At 37.1% G+C, this 16,962-nt stretch overlaps 1 protein-coding gene across 11 annotated transcripts in view; it reads left to right on the forward strand.

Annotated features, from left to right (window-relative positions):
• Vps13b (vacuolar protein sorting 13 homolog B) overlaps nucleotides 1-16,962 on the forward strand; it is a 570,082-nt gene that overhangs the window by 28,427 nt on the left and 524,693 nt on the right. For 7 of the 11 annotated variants that reach the window (XM_087557391.1, XM_087557392.1, XM_087557393.1 and 4 more), the window contains 5 exons: nucleotides 3,808-3,928; nucleotides 9,023-9,190; nucleotides 9,800-9,981; nucleotides 13,936-14,110; nucleotides 16,468-16,733. In XM_087557391.1, the coding sequence (XP_087413517.1) occupies nucleotides 3,808-3,928; nucleotides 9,023-9,190; nucleotides 9,800-9,981; nucleotides 13,936-14,110; nucleotides 16,468-16,733 (912 nt within the window). Of the gene's footprint in view, nucleotides 1-3,807; nucleotides 3,929-9,022; nucleotides 9,191-9,799; nucleotides 9,982-13,239; nucleotides 13,325-13,935; nucleotides 14,111-16,467; nucleotides 16,734-16,962 lie in introns of all 11 variants that reach the window. The other 4 variants (XM_087557395.1, XM_087557397.1, XM_087557399.1 and 1 more) reach the window with 1 other exon arrangement.

The following is a 16,962-nucleotide window of genomic DNA, read 5'->3' on the forward strand; positions in this document are numbered from 1 at the left end:
AGTGTAGTTCTCTAGAGAAGCTTTATTAACTGTGTGTGTGTGTGTGCGCGCGCGTGCACATTTAAACTCAGAGGAAACTCATATTTAGTCTGCCATATTCCCTTTTGCTTCTAATAACATTATGAAGATAAGAGTAACTTCTTTCTTTTGCTTTAGAATGTTTGCTGTCTCTTGTATACCAGAGTTTTTGGACTGTGGTAGCATTGAGTGGCTTTTGGCTGGAATGTTTATTATGACATCACTGTAATCTGATGCAGATTGTGATTTCTGATGGTTTCAGTGTTAAATATTTTTATAATTATGCTATTTTTGGCAGTTCATGTAAGTTTTTTTCACATCTCCTTCATGTACGTGTTTTACTTCTGGACTTTTGAGGCAAACACGTTCCAAAAATTAATAATGTGCTTTTATTGGATTTTTTTTTTTAATTAACTTGAGTATTTCTTATATACATTTCGAGTGTTATTCCCTTTCCCGGTATCCGGGCAAACATCCCCCTCCCCCCTCCCCTTCCTTATGGGTGTTCCCCTCCCCATCCTCCCCCCATTGCCGCCCTCCCCCCATAGTCTAGTTCACTGGGGGTTCAGTCTTAGCAGGACCCAGGGCTTCCCCTTCCACTGGTGCTCTTACTAGGATATTCATTGCTACCTATGAGGTCAGAGTCCAGGGTCAGTCCATGTATAGTCTTTAGGTAGTGGCTTAGTCCCTGGAAGCTCTGGTTGCTTGGCATTGTTGTACATATGGGGTCTCGAGCCCCTTCAAGCTCTTCCAGTTCTTTCTCTGATTCCTTCAACGGGGGTCCTATTCTCAGTTCAGTGGTTTGCTGCTGGTAATAATGTGCTTTTATGTTAATATTGTGCAGAAGTATCTGACTGGACATTTTCAGTTCAGTTTTTGAACTAAGGGTAGTTATAGCTATGTTTGGTCACAGTCGTAGTCTTCAAGTATTTGAGGTCTGAAGAATAACCCCAGCTAACAGAAGATGCCATTTTAGGTGTATGAATGATGTTTTTTTTTTTTTTTTTTTTTTTTGTTTTGTTTTGTTTTGTTTTTTCCGGAGCTGGGGACCGAACCCAGGGCCTTGCGCTTCCTAGGCAAGCGCTCTACCACTGAGCTAAATCCCCAACCCCAGAAGATGCCATTTTAAAGATTGAATTATAAAGTTGTTTTGCGGAATGAAACACTGTGGAATTATGCATTTTCTTAAAATTGAAAAAAGTTTTTGCAGATTGCCTTTGTTTATGATGTCTAATATTTTGGCTTTTGTGTATACGAAGTTTCAGACAATATTTTCCCTAATGTGTCACTAGTAGCTGAAGTTACCTGTGTTGTAAAATACTCACCTTTTTTTGGGGTGTATTTTTCTTTTATTGAATAAGGATTTTCTCTAGTTTTATTGAATGTATGTGTGTGTTACGCATATTTGTATTGTGTGAGGGTGGGTGCTGTGGTATATGTGTGTGTGTGTGTGTGTGTGTGTGTGTGCGCTCATGTGGAGTCCAGATGTTAATGCCAAGTGTGTTCCTTTGCTGCTCTAGTGTATATTTACTGCGGCATGGTCTCTTGCTAAACCTGGAGCTTGCTGACTTTGCTAGTCTCAACAGCCACCTTGCCCTGGTGATGCTGTCTGCTTCTCGAATCCTGGGAATAGGTGGAGTACCATGTCTGGCTTTTTAGTAGATGCTGGGAATACAACTCTTTTCTTCACACATATGTGGCAAGTTTTTACCCATGGAGCCTTATATCCAGCCCTGAAATTTTGTTTTATATACTTTTTGAGATTTACTTATTTTAATTTTATGTGTATAGATGTTTTTCCTGCATATATATCTGTGCACCACATGCATGCTGGTACCCTAGAGGTCGAAAGAGGGTGTTGGATCCCCTGCACCTAGAATTACATACAGTTGTGAGCAGACATATGGGTGTTGGGAATCAAACTCAGGTCCTCAAAAAAGCAGCCTAATAGGCATTTTCTCTCCCTTGGTGATGAAGATATTGGCCAGATTAGACCAGATTAAAAGTAGATAGAGACAGGTTTATCACAGCTTTCTGGTGGGTCCTTGATCAGTGAGACACTGAAGGCCACACAGTGAAGGCCAGGGAAGTTATACAGGGATTTTATAGTGATTAGGTGAGGAGTGCTGGTGTGCCAGCTAGGAGCTGGGATTGTGACTATACATGGGGGTACTCTTGGGTGGGTTGCCCAAGATGAGGAGTGGAGATGAGGAGTGATGATGATGTGTTAGCCCAGAGTTTTTTCTGTGTGGGCTGGGTAGGAGGAAGGAGGACAGAGGGGATGAGCAGGGGTTCTAACCTAACAGCCCAATGCTGTTAATGGCTAAGTCATCTTTCCAGCCCTTAAATTTTTCTTTTTGAATGTTCTTTTCATACTTTTTATTTGCTCCAGTACATTTAGACCAGCCAATTTAGTAATTGTTTTTTTTTTGTTTTAATTCTTTTTGTGTGAATGAAATAAAAAGTAACTTTCCCCTAATTATGATTATAAATGTCACAGTAATTATTGAGTAGTGAAGTGGCAGGCAGGGTATTATCATTTAACCTTTGTGTGGGTACTTTTCTCATGGCATGTTTGTGCATTGTAGGTTAAAAGAATAGTGAGTTGACGATACTCACCTTATTTATCTATTTTCCTTTTCTTATACCTGCTTCCTTTTACATTTAACTAGTATGTATGTATGTGTAGTGAGTTTTAAGGTCTAACTTACCATGTTTTCTCAAATGGAATGACTCTCTTCTTTCTGTTACTTAAAAAATATAAAGAAAAAATACTGCATGGAACTAGTTATATTTGTTTTTGATAGATTTTTGGAATCCTTCAGGATAGGCATTATAACTAATTACCTTAGGAAATAAGTTCACTAATTAAGACATATGACAATTATATAAGCATTGATATAAGACAAGATTAATACTTATTTACATTTTATAAATAAGGAAATAAATAAAAATATGCAACTTAAGTTTCAACAATATCCGTATCAAACCAGTGTAAACTTTATATCTAATACAAATAACAACTTAGTAAGCATTGTTAAGTCAGATGTAAAAATTGTAAGAATTGTGACATTAATAATAATTAAAGATAAATAAGATGGCTACTTGATTTTAAATAATTAGAATTTTAACATATAAGCCAGAGAGCTGGACATTAATTCCATTTATTTTGTGTTTGGTTATAGAAATCATTAAAAATGAATTAATTTCCATTAATTTTTATTTATGGTCATGTAGTTTTGTAAAGCCATATAAGAATTCTTTGGCTATTGTCAGGTAATTTGTTTTGGTACCAGCTAAAGAAAGAAGCTTTAAGATTGTGTGTGTGTGTGTGTGTGTGTGTGTGTGTGTGTGTACGTGTACGTGCGTGTTGTACATTATATTCTCTACCTCAGTCTACCCTATTCCTTTGGTTTCTTGCTGAATCTGGAACTTGGAGCTTTTGGCTAGGTTGGCTGTCATGAAGCACTATTGATCTTTCCGTCTCTTCGCTCTGTGCTAGGGGTCCAGGTGTGTGCAGCACCATGTGTGGCCTGTTAGGTGTGGGCTGGGATCTGCAGTCCTCATGTTGTTTATCAAGTGCTGTTAACTGCTGAGCAGCTCCCCAGACCTGAAGTTAGTTATTGTTAAGTGCTGTTTGCAAATGCAAAATTTGAAAATTGGTTACATAGATGTCAGAGCTAAAATATTAGTGTCTCACTTTTAGTAATCATAAATTCATACACTGACCAAAATGTCCTAGTCCTTGAATGTAATCAGTGTTTCTTTTTCCTTTAAAATAAAAAATAGGATGACCATGAAAGCTGTGGTTCTAATTCCACCAACCGTAGTACTGCTGAGAACACAAAATCATCCACGAAACTCCGAAGGATTCAGCAGGCCGCTCCTACAGACCCTGACTTACCACCAGGTAACTTGTAGTTTGTACATTGTTATTACTGACCATGTGGAAGTGCTGTGGAATATATATTTTCAGTGTCATTTGTTATAGAATGCTTAGGTCATATGCACATGTGCTTCAGAACATGTCAGGTCCAGAGCCCTCACAGATGCCTTCCAGTCATATCCTGGTCCGTTCTTTGTAGCACGTTAGGCTGAGCCTCTTCAGCAGAGACTCAGTTTCTCTGCTCTGCTTTGTGCTGAGAGCTGAGAGAAGACACTGGGCCATTGAGTAACTGGATGGTTTAAAAGTCCCCAGGGAAACTATAGAATACTGTAGCTGTAGCTGAAAGAAACCTTAGCTGCCACCTTTTAAACTTCCTGATGTCTTCATTTACCTGAGATGGTAGTGAATTGCAAACAAACACTTTCTTGGCAAACATTTCATGAAGAAAAAGGTTATTTTATGTTAGCATTATAGTCAAATGCGTTGCTGCCTTCCCAGTTACCTGTTAGTCATTTCTCCTTTGGTTTTAAAATTTGTATTGGTCACTGGTTTTGTGCACTGTAGTGGAGGTTGGTGCCCGTGCTGTTGTGCTTACGTTTGTAGGTTCTCTGCTAGTTTAATTCAGGCAGTGTCAGAGGTTAGACTTAGCATAGTCTAACCTGACACTCCCGGCACACTCATGTGGTCAGAGTTACTGTTGCCCTGGAGATTAGCATCCTTAGCAGATGCTCTAGGCAACTTAGTGCGACGACTTATATAACTGTCTAGCAGAGGTGGCAATCCATCTGGCATTTAGTTCCTTTGAACTGAAGAAAGTGCCACAAGATAGTTTTAAATGTTTTCAGATTTGCTTAGTATATTTCCAGAAGTTTCTCTAGCTCCTTGAAAAAAAATTAAACTGTAGTTTATTCTAATTTATTAAATATGTAAATATTTCTTCACATTTGACCATGTGTCTCCTTAAAATTTCCAGCATCACCCATCATATATAAAACTTGTCTTTTGTTCTTGTCTCTCTTGTGTCCTCTTTTGTATCTTTCTTCCTTTCTGTCAGCTTTAGGTTAACTGAGGTTCGTTCAGTAGTTTGTTTTTCTTAGAAAGACCTCAGAATGTTACTAACTCCAGATAGAACCTTTCTAAAGCTGACTTGTTGTGAACTGGGATTCTAGACATTTAACAACTCTTTAGAACCAGCATTAGGATTTACACCGCTAGAATTATGACAGTTGGCCTATTTTTAGTGTGATAAAACAGAGCTGTGTTCTACCTGGGTGGCTTGAGTTAACATGTGCTTTTTACCCTGCATGCAAAGTTAGGAAGTTGTTAAGCAACTGGATTTCTTGGCCAAATGCTGGGAAGCAGATCAGATAATTTTTTGTTAAAGAGAGAAAAAGGAAAATTTGAGAATCAGATTGGATAAACAGAGACCATTTGTTTAAAGGATGACCTATTATTCTGCCTTGATTTCTTTCATGATAGAGGCAAACTCCTATTTGTAGCTTTCCTACGGCAAAGTGTGTCTCTTTGGTTATAGTTTTGAAGTTGGGATATTTGTATGCATTCAAATATAATTACATTTAAATTTTTTATGCGTATGGGTGTTTTGCCTACACAATTGTCTGTGTACTGCTTGTGTTCCTGCTGCCTGCAGAGGTCAGAAGAGAGCCCAAGGGCTGGAGTTAAAAGGTTTGAGCTGGGCTCTACTGGAAGAATAACTAGTGTTCTTAACAGTGGAATCATCTTGCCAGCTTCTCCAGAAATGAGTTTAAGAAAAGTAGTGGTGCTGTCAGTAGACAGGCACTTGTTTTTCTGTCTTGTTGGATAAATAGCTTTCTAAAAGGCAAAAAGCAGGAGCTGTATCTAGAACAGTCTTTCAGATTATGTGTCTTGACCACTTAGTACATTGTTAATGCCATTCAGTGGGTAACAGTAAGCATTTGTTTTTTAAAATAAATACCTTAAGATAGAAAAACTTCAAGCTAAGTAAAAGTAAGATCTTAGGAAACGTGCCTGCATGCATGTGCTTGTGGTGTGATTGATGATGTATTTCTGACTGGATGAAGGTCAGAATCTAATGGATTTGAAGCGTATTGTTTTGTTTACAGTCAGAGTCTATTAATTAACTTACATATTTCTATATGAAATATTTTCTCTTTTAAATTGTATGTTAGGAAGCTCAGAGATAAATTTATGTTTTGCTCTATAAATGTAGTGCACACACATACTTTACTCAAATATTTAAGGTTTGGTTAAGCTCAAACTATATATTCATTGGGCCAGAAACTATAATTTAAAATCTTTGATCTTCAATAGCATAATAGTAAGCAACCACATTCTGTGAAGGGCCACTTAAATATGTGTAGCCATATGTTTTTGCCAGGCTTCTGATAATATTGTGAAACAAGCCATAAATGATTAATAAAAGTAATGAATGTGGCTGTGTGCCAATAAACCTTGAGTCTTGACAAATTTTGTTCAGCCTATAATATTGTTCATACCATCCTCTGACCACCATGCAAATGATTAGACGAATGTAATCATTGATAGGTTTTAGTTTTCAGTTACTTTTTTTTTTTTTTTTTTGGTTTTATCTTTTCTAAGCTCTGCTTTTATTCTTATTCTACCCTTGCTTCAGAGTGCTAAAGTAGCCATTCCCTCTGTGTACTTTTTCTAGGTTTTATGGCTATACTCGATAGGAAAGATCTTACATACAGTTGGAACTGCATTTTACTGTACACACACACACACACACACACACACACACACACACACACACACCTTGTTTTGTTTGTTACCTGGAAATTTTTCTTGGCCTACTAATAACTTGATTCCAGGATATTAGTTTATTTTATATTTTAAAAATTAGTACAGCCATTTGAGTAGTTTTTCTATAGTTTAATCTGTTTTTCTTTAGTATGTTTTCATTTTCTGTTTTGTAAAACAGTTTGACATACAGGTGTAGGTAGTTTTGCCCTTCTTGTTCCCACGGTGAGCTGCTGTCATGCCACTCACACGTCCCGGTTTCTGAGGCCAGCCTGCAGAGACAGCTGTCACTCACTTTGATCTCCTTAACCCCATAAAATGATAATACCAGAAACTTGTAATAACCAACAAGAATTATAACAGAACATCTCTAACCCCAAATGCCCACACAAAGAACATAAAACTCAGCTGATACAGACACAGGCTGCACATCTAGATGGGAGAAATGTGCCCACCTTACTCTGTTTCCTGTCTAGGAAATTCTTAGCTACGTGCGGCCTGTCCAGACCACATGGGTCAGCTCCATCGTCTAACACCCCCCCCCCCCCCCCTTTACTCTCTAGAACTTTCAGCTCCGTCTTTCCTTCCACTGCCGGCCACAGGCTCTAGCCTCATCTGCTGATTAAGATTTCATGTGACCTCACCTGGGTATGGGCACCCTTCTTGAGGGAGCAGAAGAACAGACAGCAATTTACAACATGTTGGTAGCTAAATCCTTGCATACATGTCTTTATTTCCTTAAAGAAATGTTTGCTAATTTATAGAAATAAAATGTATGAGTAATTTTAAGGTTTACAGCATGGGTGACAAAATTATTGTGTATGATTCTTTGTTCTAGCAAAGTTTTGGTGCATTGCTGTTTATTTTAATTATTACAAGTCTTTGAATTTTTAGGTCAACAACTGCTATCTTATATATTTTATAAATAATTGAGGTTAATATTTTTCCATCTTATTTTTGTTTTGTCACTTTGTAAAAAAACTTAAAACAACATTTTCATTACATTTACTTCTTTTGTGTATGCGTGTGTGTTACACTGGTATCTTAGGTCATGTGTGGAAGACTCCTTAAAGAATTGCCTTTTTTTTTTTTTTGCCACCATGTAGGTCACGGGGTCAAGTTCAGGTCACTAGGCTTTTGAAGCAAGTTCCTTTACCTTCTGAGTCATCTTGCTATCCCTATCCCTGCATTCTTTATTTCTTTCCCTCACTGCTGTGCAACACAGGTATGTGCATGCATGTATGCAGTACATGCATGTGTATGCATAATGGCCAGAGGTTAGCATTGTTAGCATTGTTTTCTCTTGCTCTCCACTTTATCCTTTGAGACAGGGTCTACTCCTGAGACTGGTCTGCATCAGTTCAGCCAGACTGGCTGCCTGTGGAGGTCTAGGGATCCATGTGTTTATGTCTCCCCATCTCTGGGTTACAGATGTGTGCCACAGTATCAGACTCTCTTCCTGGGACTCAGAGTGGCAGACACTTTGCTCACTGAAGCAGCTCTCCAGTCCTGTAGTTTTTTGTTTTTTGTTTTTTGTTTTTTGTTTTTTTTTTGTTTTTTTTTTTTCAGGCAGTGTCTTGCCATATAGCACTGATTGGCCTAGACCTTGTCATGTAGAACAGATTAGTTTTGAACTCATGGAGATCAGCCTACACCACCCTGTTTGAACAGCCCTTTGTTCCTTACTCTTTTCTTTCAGTCTCTGTTTTCTCACTGCACTCATGTTTCTCCTCTACTGTGTGTCAGGATTCTGTGTTAGCGAGTGCAGTCAAATCCATCAGTTGGCTGCATTTCTCCTGCCTTCCTGTTCTGATATGTAACTTAGATATTTTTATTATGAAGGAGGACTACAGTGGTGGGAGTTATTTCAAAAAGAAGCTTTCCTTTGGATGCATGGCACAGTCAGCATGTAGTGACATTGTGCACTTCAGTTAATTGTCAATTAGTTCTTGAGATCATTTCTTGTTATGATGCCCTGGCAAGTCTGGAACTCTTCTTCCTCCTAGCTCAGCTCTAGAGTAGCTGGGAATATAGACATGGAGCGCCATAACAACTGTACACTAAGCAGGTAGAATCCAGACAAAGTATAGTATAGAAAACACTGATCATTGTGTAGAATCCAGTGTTAGCATTACTAAATATGGTCTCTGGTTTAATATATTGGTTCATGTTTCTTTATAGCATCTTTTAATGAAAGTACATGTTTGTCTGTCTGCTTGCCAAATTTAGGAACCTTAGTTTTTTCTTTACAGAATATTCTAAAATAATAGTCATTTTTCATGTACATTGCTTAGTAGTATTTCAAGAGTTCTTATTGGTAGACTTGTAGCTAATTGAGCTCTCTTTACTTTGTAGGATATGTGCAGAGTCTGATTAGACGAGTTGTAAATAATGTGAACATTGTTATAAATAATCTCATACTAAAATATGTTGAGGATGACATTGTTCTTTCTGTCAACATCACTTCTGCTGAATGCTATACCGTGGGTGAATTATGGGATCGTGCATTCATGGATATTTCTGGTGAGTAAATGTGAAGAAAATAGTGTTAGTGTATACTTTTCCATAAATGATAAAATACCATTTACTTCTTAGTCTTTCTTGGGGCGTTTTTGGTAGCTGTACTATAAGCATCAGGCATCTAATGCGGGAAAAGTACATGTATACAAAAATACATATATAACTATAGGAGGTTAATAGCAGTTTAAGAAACCATTAAACAGTTTAAAAATTTTCTTCCCTTTTACATCTCCAGTTGTTTCAACCATGATACAAAATGTTTTACAGTGAAAGGAGTTGTAGGACTAAAAACATATTTGCTTTTTAATGAAGCAAAGTGAGGGCGTTGCTTCACATACCTTTGTAAGAACATTTGGAAGTTGATCGTCTTGAGCTCTTAGCCATGACTCGCCTCTTTCTTCTGCTTGAGAGCTATATAGTGCTAGCACAAATTAATAACTGCCATTTACTGTGATCCTGCTGTGCCCTCCATGCAGGCAGACATTGCACTGCTTTCGTTTGAAGGAGAGGCTTTAATAAGTAATAGCATTGTATATGTTTGGTACATTCAGAAATGCATTCTAATTTTCCTTTGGCTCACAGTGATTTTCTCTTTTTTGTTTTTTTCTTAAGCAACTGATCTGGTACTGAGGAAGGCTATCAATTTTTCTGACTGTACAGTTTGTCTTGATAAACGAAATGCTAGTGGTAAAATCGAATTTTACCAGGATCCTTTATTATACAAATGTTCTTTCAGAACTCGCCTGCATTTTACATATGATAACCTAAATTCCAAGATGCCATCTGTTATTAAAGTGAGTATCTCTGTTTCTAGATAACTTTATTTTGTTTATTGGTTTTTGTGCTTGGTAATTATAATGCATGGTAATTATAATGAAAATAATCAGAGGGAAAATGAACTTCATTAATATATGTGCTATTTGTTTTTATAAAAAGTTAAATGTATTGGTTTTTAGATTTTTCACCTTTTTGTATGATGTGTTCTGGTAGAGATATTTTGGAGGCAACCTTTTTTGTAACGATAAATTTCCTTTTTAGTCTTGTTATCTGTTACTAGTCTTTATTTAAGTAATGAGGAGTAAAAAGCAGCACAAGGCCCGAGACCCAGTACTACTCAGGAACTTCAGTGTAGCAGCTGTCTGTGTTTTGGTCCTTATAATTTGCCTGACGTAATATGACGTCTAGTCATGTTCTTACGCTGTTTTATAGGGTATGATCTGATAACCTAACCCATACTTTAGTCTGCTGCCTCAAAACTTCTGCTGCTGCTATTGAAACTGCTCTAACTCTGTAGCCCAGGCCATCCTGCAGTTCACTGTATCAGACTGGCCCCAAAGTTAGTGACGGTTTTATTGTCCTAGGTTTCTGTGTGCTGACCATGAGCTACCATTGCAGGGCAAGAACTACCTTTTGACTCATTGTTTCAATATCTAAATAAAATTTTAGCCTTCTGGAGTTTTTCCAGGATATGTCTTTTGATTCATGTACATATTTGTTATTTTCCAAAGTACTATGTCATTTCAATGTATGTGACACTATATACATTGTATATAAGCATAAATCTTGTTTTATTACCCACTAATTTTCTGAACATTATCACTTTTTATGAACATGCCTGCATAAACATTAGATTTTATACTATATTTTAATAAAGCATACTTGTAAAAAATATAAAAACATTTTTTTTGAGTCTTTGAAAACTTGATTCCCAAGAACCTTGGAATTTTCAGCTTGAAAAGACCTTAAGGAACCTTTTAATTTTCTGGATGTGGAAACCAGGGTCCAGATAAGTAATTAGGTTGATATTGTGTAAGTTAATGGTGGCACTGAACAATGCTGGATGCCTGATTGCTGGTTTAGGGCTGTTCCAACTTCAAACAGGACACTACACTTTGCTGTTAGAATATTATGAAATATATTTCTGAGAACACATCCATAAATCTTTCTCTCATCATTAAATAGGAATTACTATTATTTTTCCCTTTTATTGGAAATAGTTTTTTCCCCTCATTTAATATATTCTGATTATGGTTTCCCCTCTTTCTACTCTTAGTTTCTTCTTAGTTCCCCTCCCATCCAGATCCACCCCCTTCCATGCCTTTTCTGTCTCTTATTAGAAAACAGGCTTCTAAGAGATAATGATATGATAAAAAAATGAAATAAGATAAAACAAAAACTAACATTTTGGATTAGGACAAACAGAAGAAAAGGCAAGAAAAGGCAGAAGAAACAGATACAGATGCAGAGATCCACTCATTTGCACACTCAGGAATCCCATAGCAGCCTAGTTAGTAGAACATATCTCAACAGCCTTGGGGCTAGCCTCATTCTAGTTGTTCAGGACCCACATGAAAGTCAAGCTATACATCTATGTATTTATGGGGAGGCCTGGGTCCAGTTGTGTATGTTCTTTGGTTGGTGGTTCAGACTTTGAGATCTTCAAGGGTCCAGGTTAGTTGATTCTTGGTCTTCCTTTGTAGATGCTATCTGCTTTGGGACCTGAAATCCTTCCTCCTGTTCTTTTGTAAGACTCTCCATGCTCCAACCACTGTTCAGCTGTGGGCGTTTGTATCTGTCTGAGTCAGCTGCTGGGTGAAGCCTCTCATAGGACAACATGCTCCTTTCTGCAAGCATAACAGAATATCATTAATAGTGATTGGTGCTTGTCTATGGGATGGGTCTCAAGTTGGACCTGTTATTGGTTGGCCATTCCCTCAGTGTCTCTTATCCCCACCCCCGCGCTGTGTTTGCATTGTTTGTAAACAGGACAGATTTGGCATTGAAAGTTTTGTGGATGGGTTGGTGTCTCTATTGCTCCGCTGAGGTTCCTCACTGACTACAGGAGGCAGTGTCTCAGGTTCCATATCCTCAGTGTAGCGAGTCACAGCTAAGGTTCCCCCCATTGATTCTTCCACGCGAATGTGCCTGATCTCATCTATAACTTTTTTAAAGAATGAAGTTTCTATATACATTTTTAGTCATGTATGATCAATTCCTTAGAAAATGTTTCTATAATTTTGTAGTTGCAAATATCTTACTAATGTGTTTAAATTTTTTTAGACTTATGAATCTGTATTGAAAAGAGAGGTTTAGTCAGGATATGTACCAGGATATATACCTATTATTATTAAGGGAAATATCATATTATGCTCTTGTTAGCCTTAAAGATTTAAACATCTTTCCAGTTTGTTAGGCAAGGAATGACAGTTTAACAGGCATTTATTTACTAGGATTATGAGGGAAATCACTGGGCATTTGACTGTTGATGTAGCCATTCAGGTTCTTTGTCTATTTAGCTGGTGAGCAAATCTTTACAGATTGATTTTTAGATGACTCTTGATATGTGTTAATGATAGATTTTTCTTTCTTATTGCTTGTGCTGCTAAGAACAATTTCTACTGAATGCACCTGCTTCAAGGTTGTACGTAACAAAGTATAATGCTGTAGGTGGCCACCATGATGTGGTTATTAGCTGTGGGGGCTATAAGAAGCAGGGAACCAAGGATAGTCTAAACTAATGTGACAAACATAACTGAAGAAAAGGCTAGGCCAGGTGTGTGGTGCGTTCATACCTGTTACCCAGGCTCTCTGGATACTAATGTGGAAGGGAGGGTTACAAGTTCAAGGCCAGGCTCGGTTGCATAGCAAGACCCAGTTCACCCAACCAGTACGCTCTCCAGATAGCCAGCCTACTTCTTCTTTCTTATAAATTTAGCAGTAGCTTTATGTATTTGCCCTTCCCACTCATTTTCTTAGCAATTCACGGCTTAGTCATTGTTTGATTTTAAGGAACCCATGATTGTATTTGTCAGTTTTCTGTCTCCCCCATCCCCCAACATAGATTATTCTCCCCTGGAGAGTACTGTTATTGTGATGCCTTGATTTCCAGTAATGATTTTTATGACTTCTTTTTCATGTTTCATAGATACTCAAAGGCCAGTTATTCACAATAAACCTTCTAAGAGACTTTATTTTAGACTTGATTTTAGTTATTCACAATAAACTTTTCAAAAGACTTGGCCTAATTTTTCTCCATATCTTTGTATCAGCAGGAAACTATTACAGTTCAGCTGTGTTGGTCTTCCATAGTTGTCTCTTTCTTAGGAAGGAGAACTTTGATTGCTATGTCCCTATTTGGTAATAATCTTATTTTTTTTTAATTTTATGTGTCAGATTTTAATTTCTTTAAAAATTATCTGAAAAATTCCTTGAACATAAATTTACTTGACTTTATGTAGTTGATAATAACACTTTAATTATTTCCATACTTATATATTTATAATCTGAGTCTCTTAGCCAGTTTTAATGTATGGTTTTAGGATACCTATAATTAATAAAACTGTAAAGAGTGATTGACATTTTATTAAAATGACATCATGAAACATTATTAGATTTGATCATATTTTAAAAAAGGGTAAAAGAAGGAAATAATCGTATTTTCAGTTACCAAGTTATATATAATTTCTCTTCTAGAATAATCTAGAAATCTCATATGAATGTATCTTACCAGCTCTGTTTCCACAGTATTTTGTCTTAATCTTAGTTCTAAAGCATATTTATCACAGTAAATATTTTTTAATTCCTAAAATTTTAGTGTAAACATTACTCATTTTATTATTAGAAATGCTTGAGACATTGTTAATTTTTACATAATTTCTCATTGTAGGACTTGACATTGATCTACTTACTTTAAGAGACATATCCTTTAGGCAACTTGTTGTTGATTCTTTTTGTTTTCCACATTATAGATTCATACCTTGGTAGAGAGTCTGAAGCTCTCTATCACAGATCAGCAGCTCCCTATGTTCATCCGTATAATGCAGCTTGGGATTGCACTATATTATGGAGAAATAGGCAATTTTAAAGATGGTGAAACAGAAGACCCTGCCTGTCTCAGTAAAGACCCATTAGGAAACCTTACAGGTAAGTATAACGGAAACTTCATTTAGAACTATTGATTTCCACACTTAAAACTTTAAAAGTAACTTTAAAAGTATAGCAGTTCCAGTCACTGCCCATCCTGACAGCATTTGCTGAAGCCAGCATGTTTCCATTTGTCACCAGGCTGATGATTATGTTGTCATGGTTCATGGTTTTCATTTGCATAATTTTGATGAATAAATATTTCTAGTGTTTTCATAGGTATTGGCCTTTAGTAACTTATCCATCTTTGTAGAAGATATGTTAAATATTGCCCATTTTCTAGCTTTTTATATTTTATTACAAATGTGTTTTTATATATTCCTTGCTTCAAGTTAATGAGTTTTCTTTGTCAGCCTGCGACTTGTTTATTCATTTTTAATTAAAGCATTATTGTGTATGTGTGTGTGCATGATGTATATGTGTGGTGTGTGTGTGTGTGTGTGTGTGTGTGTGTGTGTGTGTGCGTGCATGTGCATGTATGTGCATGCATGAGTGGAGGTTAGAGGAGACTTTTGTAGAGTCCAGTCTCTTCTTTCACTTGTATGTGCTTTCCAGGGACAGAAGTGAGATGATCAGACTTGTGGGGAAAATGTTTTACCTACCGGGTCATCTTGTGAGCCCAACATTCTCACTTTTAATAGATAGTTCATGGACACAAGTTTTAAGTTTTGATAAAATCTAATCTGGAAGTTTTTCTTTAATAACTGCTACTCTCTGAGCTAAGGAGTTGATTCAGTGGTAAAAGAATATGCACTGCAAGCCTAGGGATGGGAGGTTGGATCCTTGGAACCCACATAAATGTCGCCTGGCCCTGGCAACCACTGTGGGAGGTTGGATCTGCAGAGTAAGGCCTACCAGACTAGTTCTATCAGCCAGCGCCGTAGTAACCGCGAGAAACTGCCTCAAGGAGTAAGGTGGAGAGGACTGGAGCAAGACTCCTACCGTCAACCTTGCGTCTCTCTACAGCTCGCGTGCTTCCACATACGGACAGCTCATGTACACAGCCCATGGAGGGCAGTATCACTGCCTTCTGGACCCTAAGACAGTGCTAGGCTTATTTTTTTTTACTTTTTATTTTTCAATTTTATCAAAGAAGAAAACAACTCTGCTGTTTGTATCTGGAGGAGTTTGGTTTAGGAGTTTTCCTGTTTTTTTTTTTTTTTTGAAAAGCAAGGATGTTTTATTTACCATTTTATTGTGTACATGTAGTTTATGTTTGGAAAAACTTGCAAACCTCTTGGGAAGTTTTGGGCAGCTTGCTAATGACACCTGTTGGTTCCAACCTTTTTGTTATTTGAACTTGGGGTTCACCGAAGCATTTAGACCTGTGCGTTCTCAGCTTGCATGTGTATGTGGACACATTTTGAACATATTTCTACCTTAGAGAGTTCCAGTCACATGTATTTTAGGCAACTTGTTTGCTGGAGCTCTTTTGTGCTTTCTTTATCTGTTAATGTTTCTTACCTTTCTTTCTGTGTTTTATTTTATATAGTTTCTATTCCTAGAATAAGTCAGCAGTTTTCTCCTATGACTCATCTGCTTTTAGCTTTATTTACCATATTTTTGTGTTTGAAAGTTCAGTTGGAGAATCATATGATCTCTTTTTAACCTGTTTAAGCATTTTGGAATACATGCCCTCTATATAGCTGTTTGGTGTCCTGTTTTAACACTGTGATTTTTATTATTTCTGGACCTGCTTACCTTTCCTTCTTATGTTTTTTATTTACCTTAATAAATTGTATTTATTTTTATTTGTTGGAGAGAGGAGTCTTACTAGCTGCCTTGTCTGGATTCAAACTGTTGGGCTGCAGCAGTTGTCTGAGTCTCTGGTGTAATGATAATGTCACTGGGTTGATGGATGTGCACCACTGTATCTGACTGCCTAGTAGTTTTTGATTGAATGCTAGACATTGTAGATTTTATCTCCCTGAGTTCTAGACATTTTTGTGTTTCAGCAGATAGTGACATTACTTGGAAATGTTTCACTTTAGTCTTGCTTTAAGTCTGTTAGATGGGAGCAGTGTGGCTGTCAAAGAGGTTAAGTTTCCCTAGATCTGCTACACTGTTTTCTCTTCTAAGGAAGATCCCTAAGGTCGATTGAGTTCCCCTTTTATGGCTGTGACTTTTAATTTATTCCAGGCAGTAGGATGGGGTTAGAGAGTTCATTATTCTTGCCTCCCGTCCTGCAGTATCTAACAGCCATTGTGTGGAAACCTTTATATATATTTATTTGGGAAGATATAATCTTCTGGATGTTTTTAAGTGCTTAGAGCAAATATATTGGATTATAAAAGAAATTATTTTTTTCTATTTAAATGCTCTTTATTTAGTTAAAATGACTTTGTTTTTATTGACAGGCACTGAGGATGAAACTAGATTAGATATGCAGTATCCTGCTCCGTACAAAGGCCAAGAGTTATATCCACAGGACTATGAGGAGCCTCAGGGATGGGTGTCCTGGGCCTGGTCATTCGTTCCTGCAATTGTGAGTTACGATGATGGTGAAGAAGACTACCCTGGAACTGACCCTGCGTCAACCATGCATCAGCAGAAAGCACACACACTGAAGGATCCCATTGTTTCTGTAGGATTTTATTGCACAAAGGCGACTGTTACTTTTAAAGTAGGTTTCTCTTTCTTTTTTGTTGTTGCTAGTATCTGTTAACTTTAGTGAACATTTATATTTTAGCAGCCTTGTAACTTTAACCAGGGGGCTTAGCAGATAAAAGGTAGAGAGGGTCTTGTAGTTCTTCATAAAACTGCATCATCTTTCTATCTGAATTTTTGAATTTTGGTTTCTTTTTGTCTTATTAAAGTTGTCTCTACTTTTCTGTCTTATCTATGTCATAGCT

This window comes from Rattus norvegicus, chromosome 7 (assembly GCF_021556685.1).
Source record: "Rattus norvegicus strain SHRSP/BbbUtx chromosome 7, alternate assembly SHRSP_T2T, whole genome shotgun sequence".
In the NCBI taxonomy this organism is placed as follows: Eukaryota; Metazoa; Chordata; class Mammalia; order Rodentia; family Muridae; genus Rattus; species Rattus norvegicus.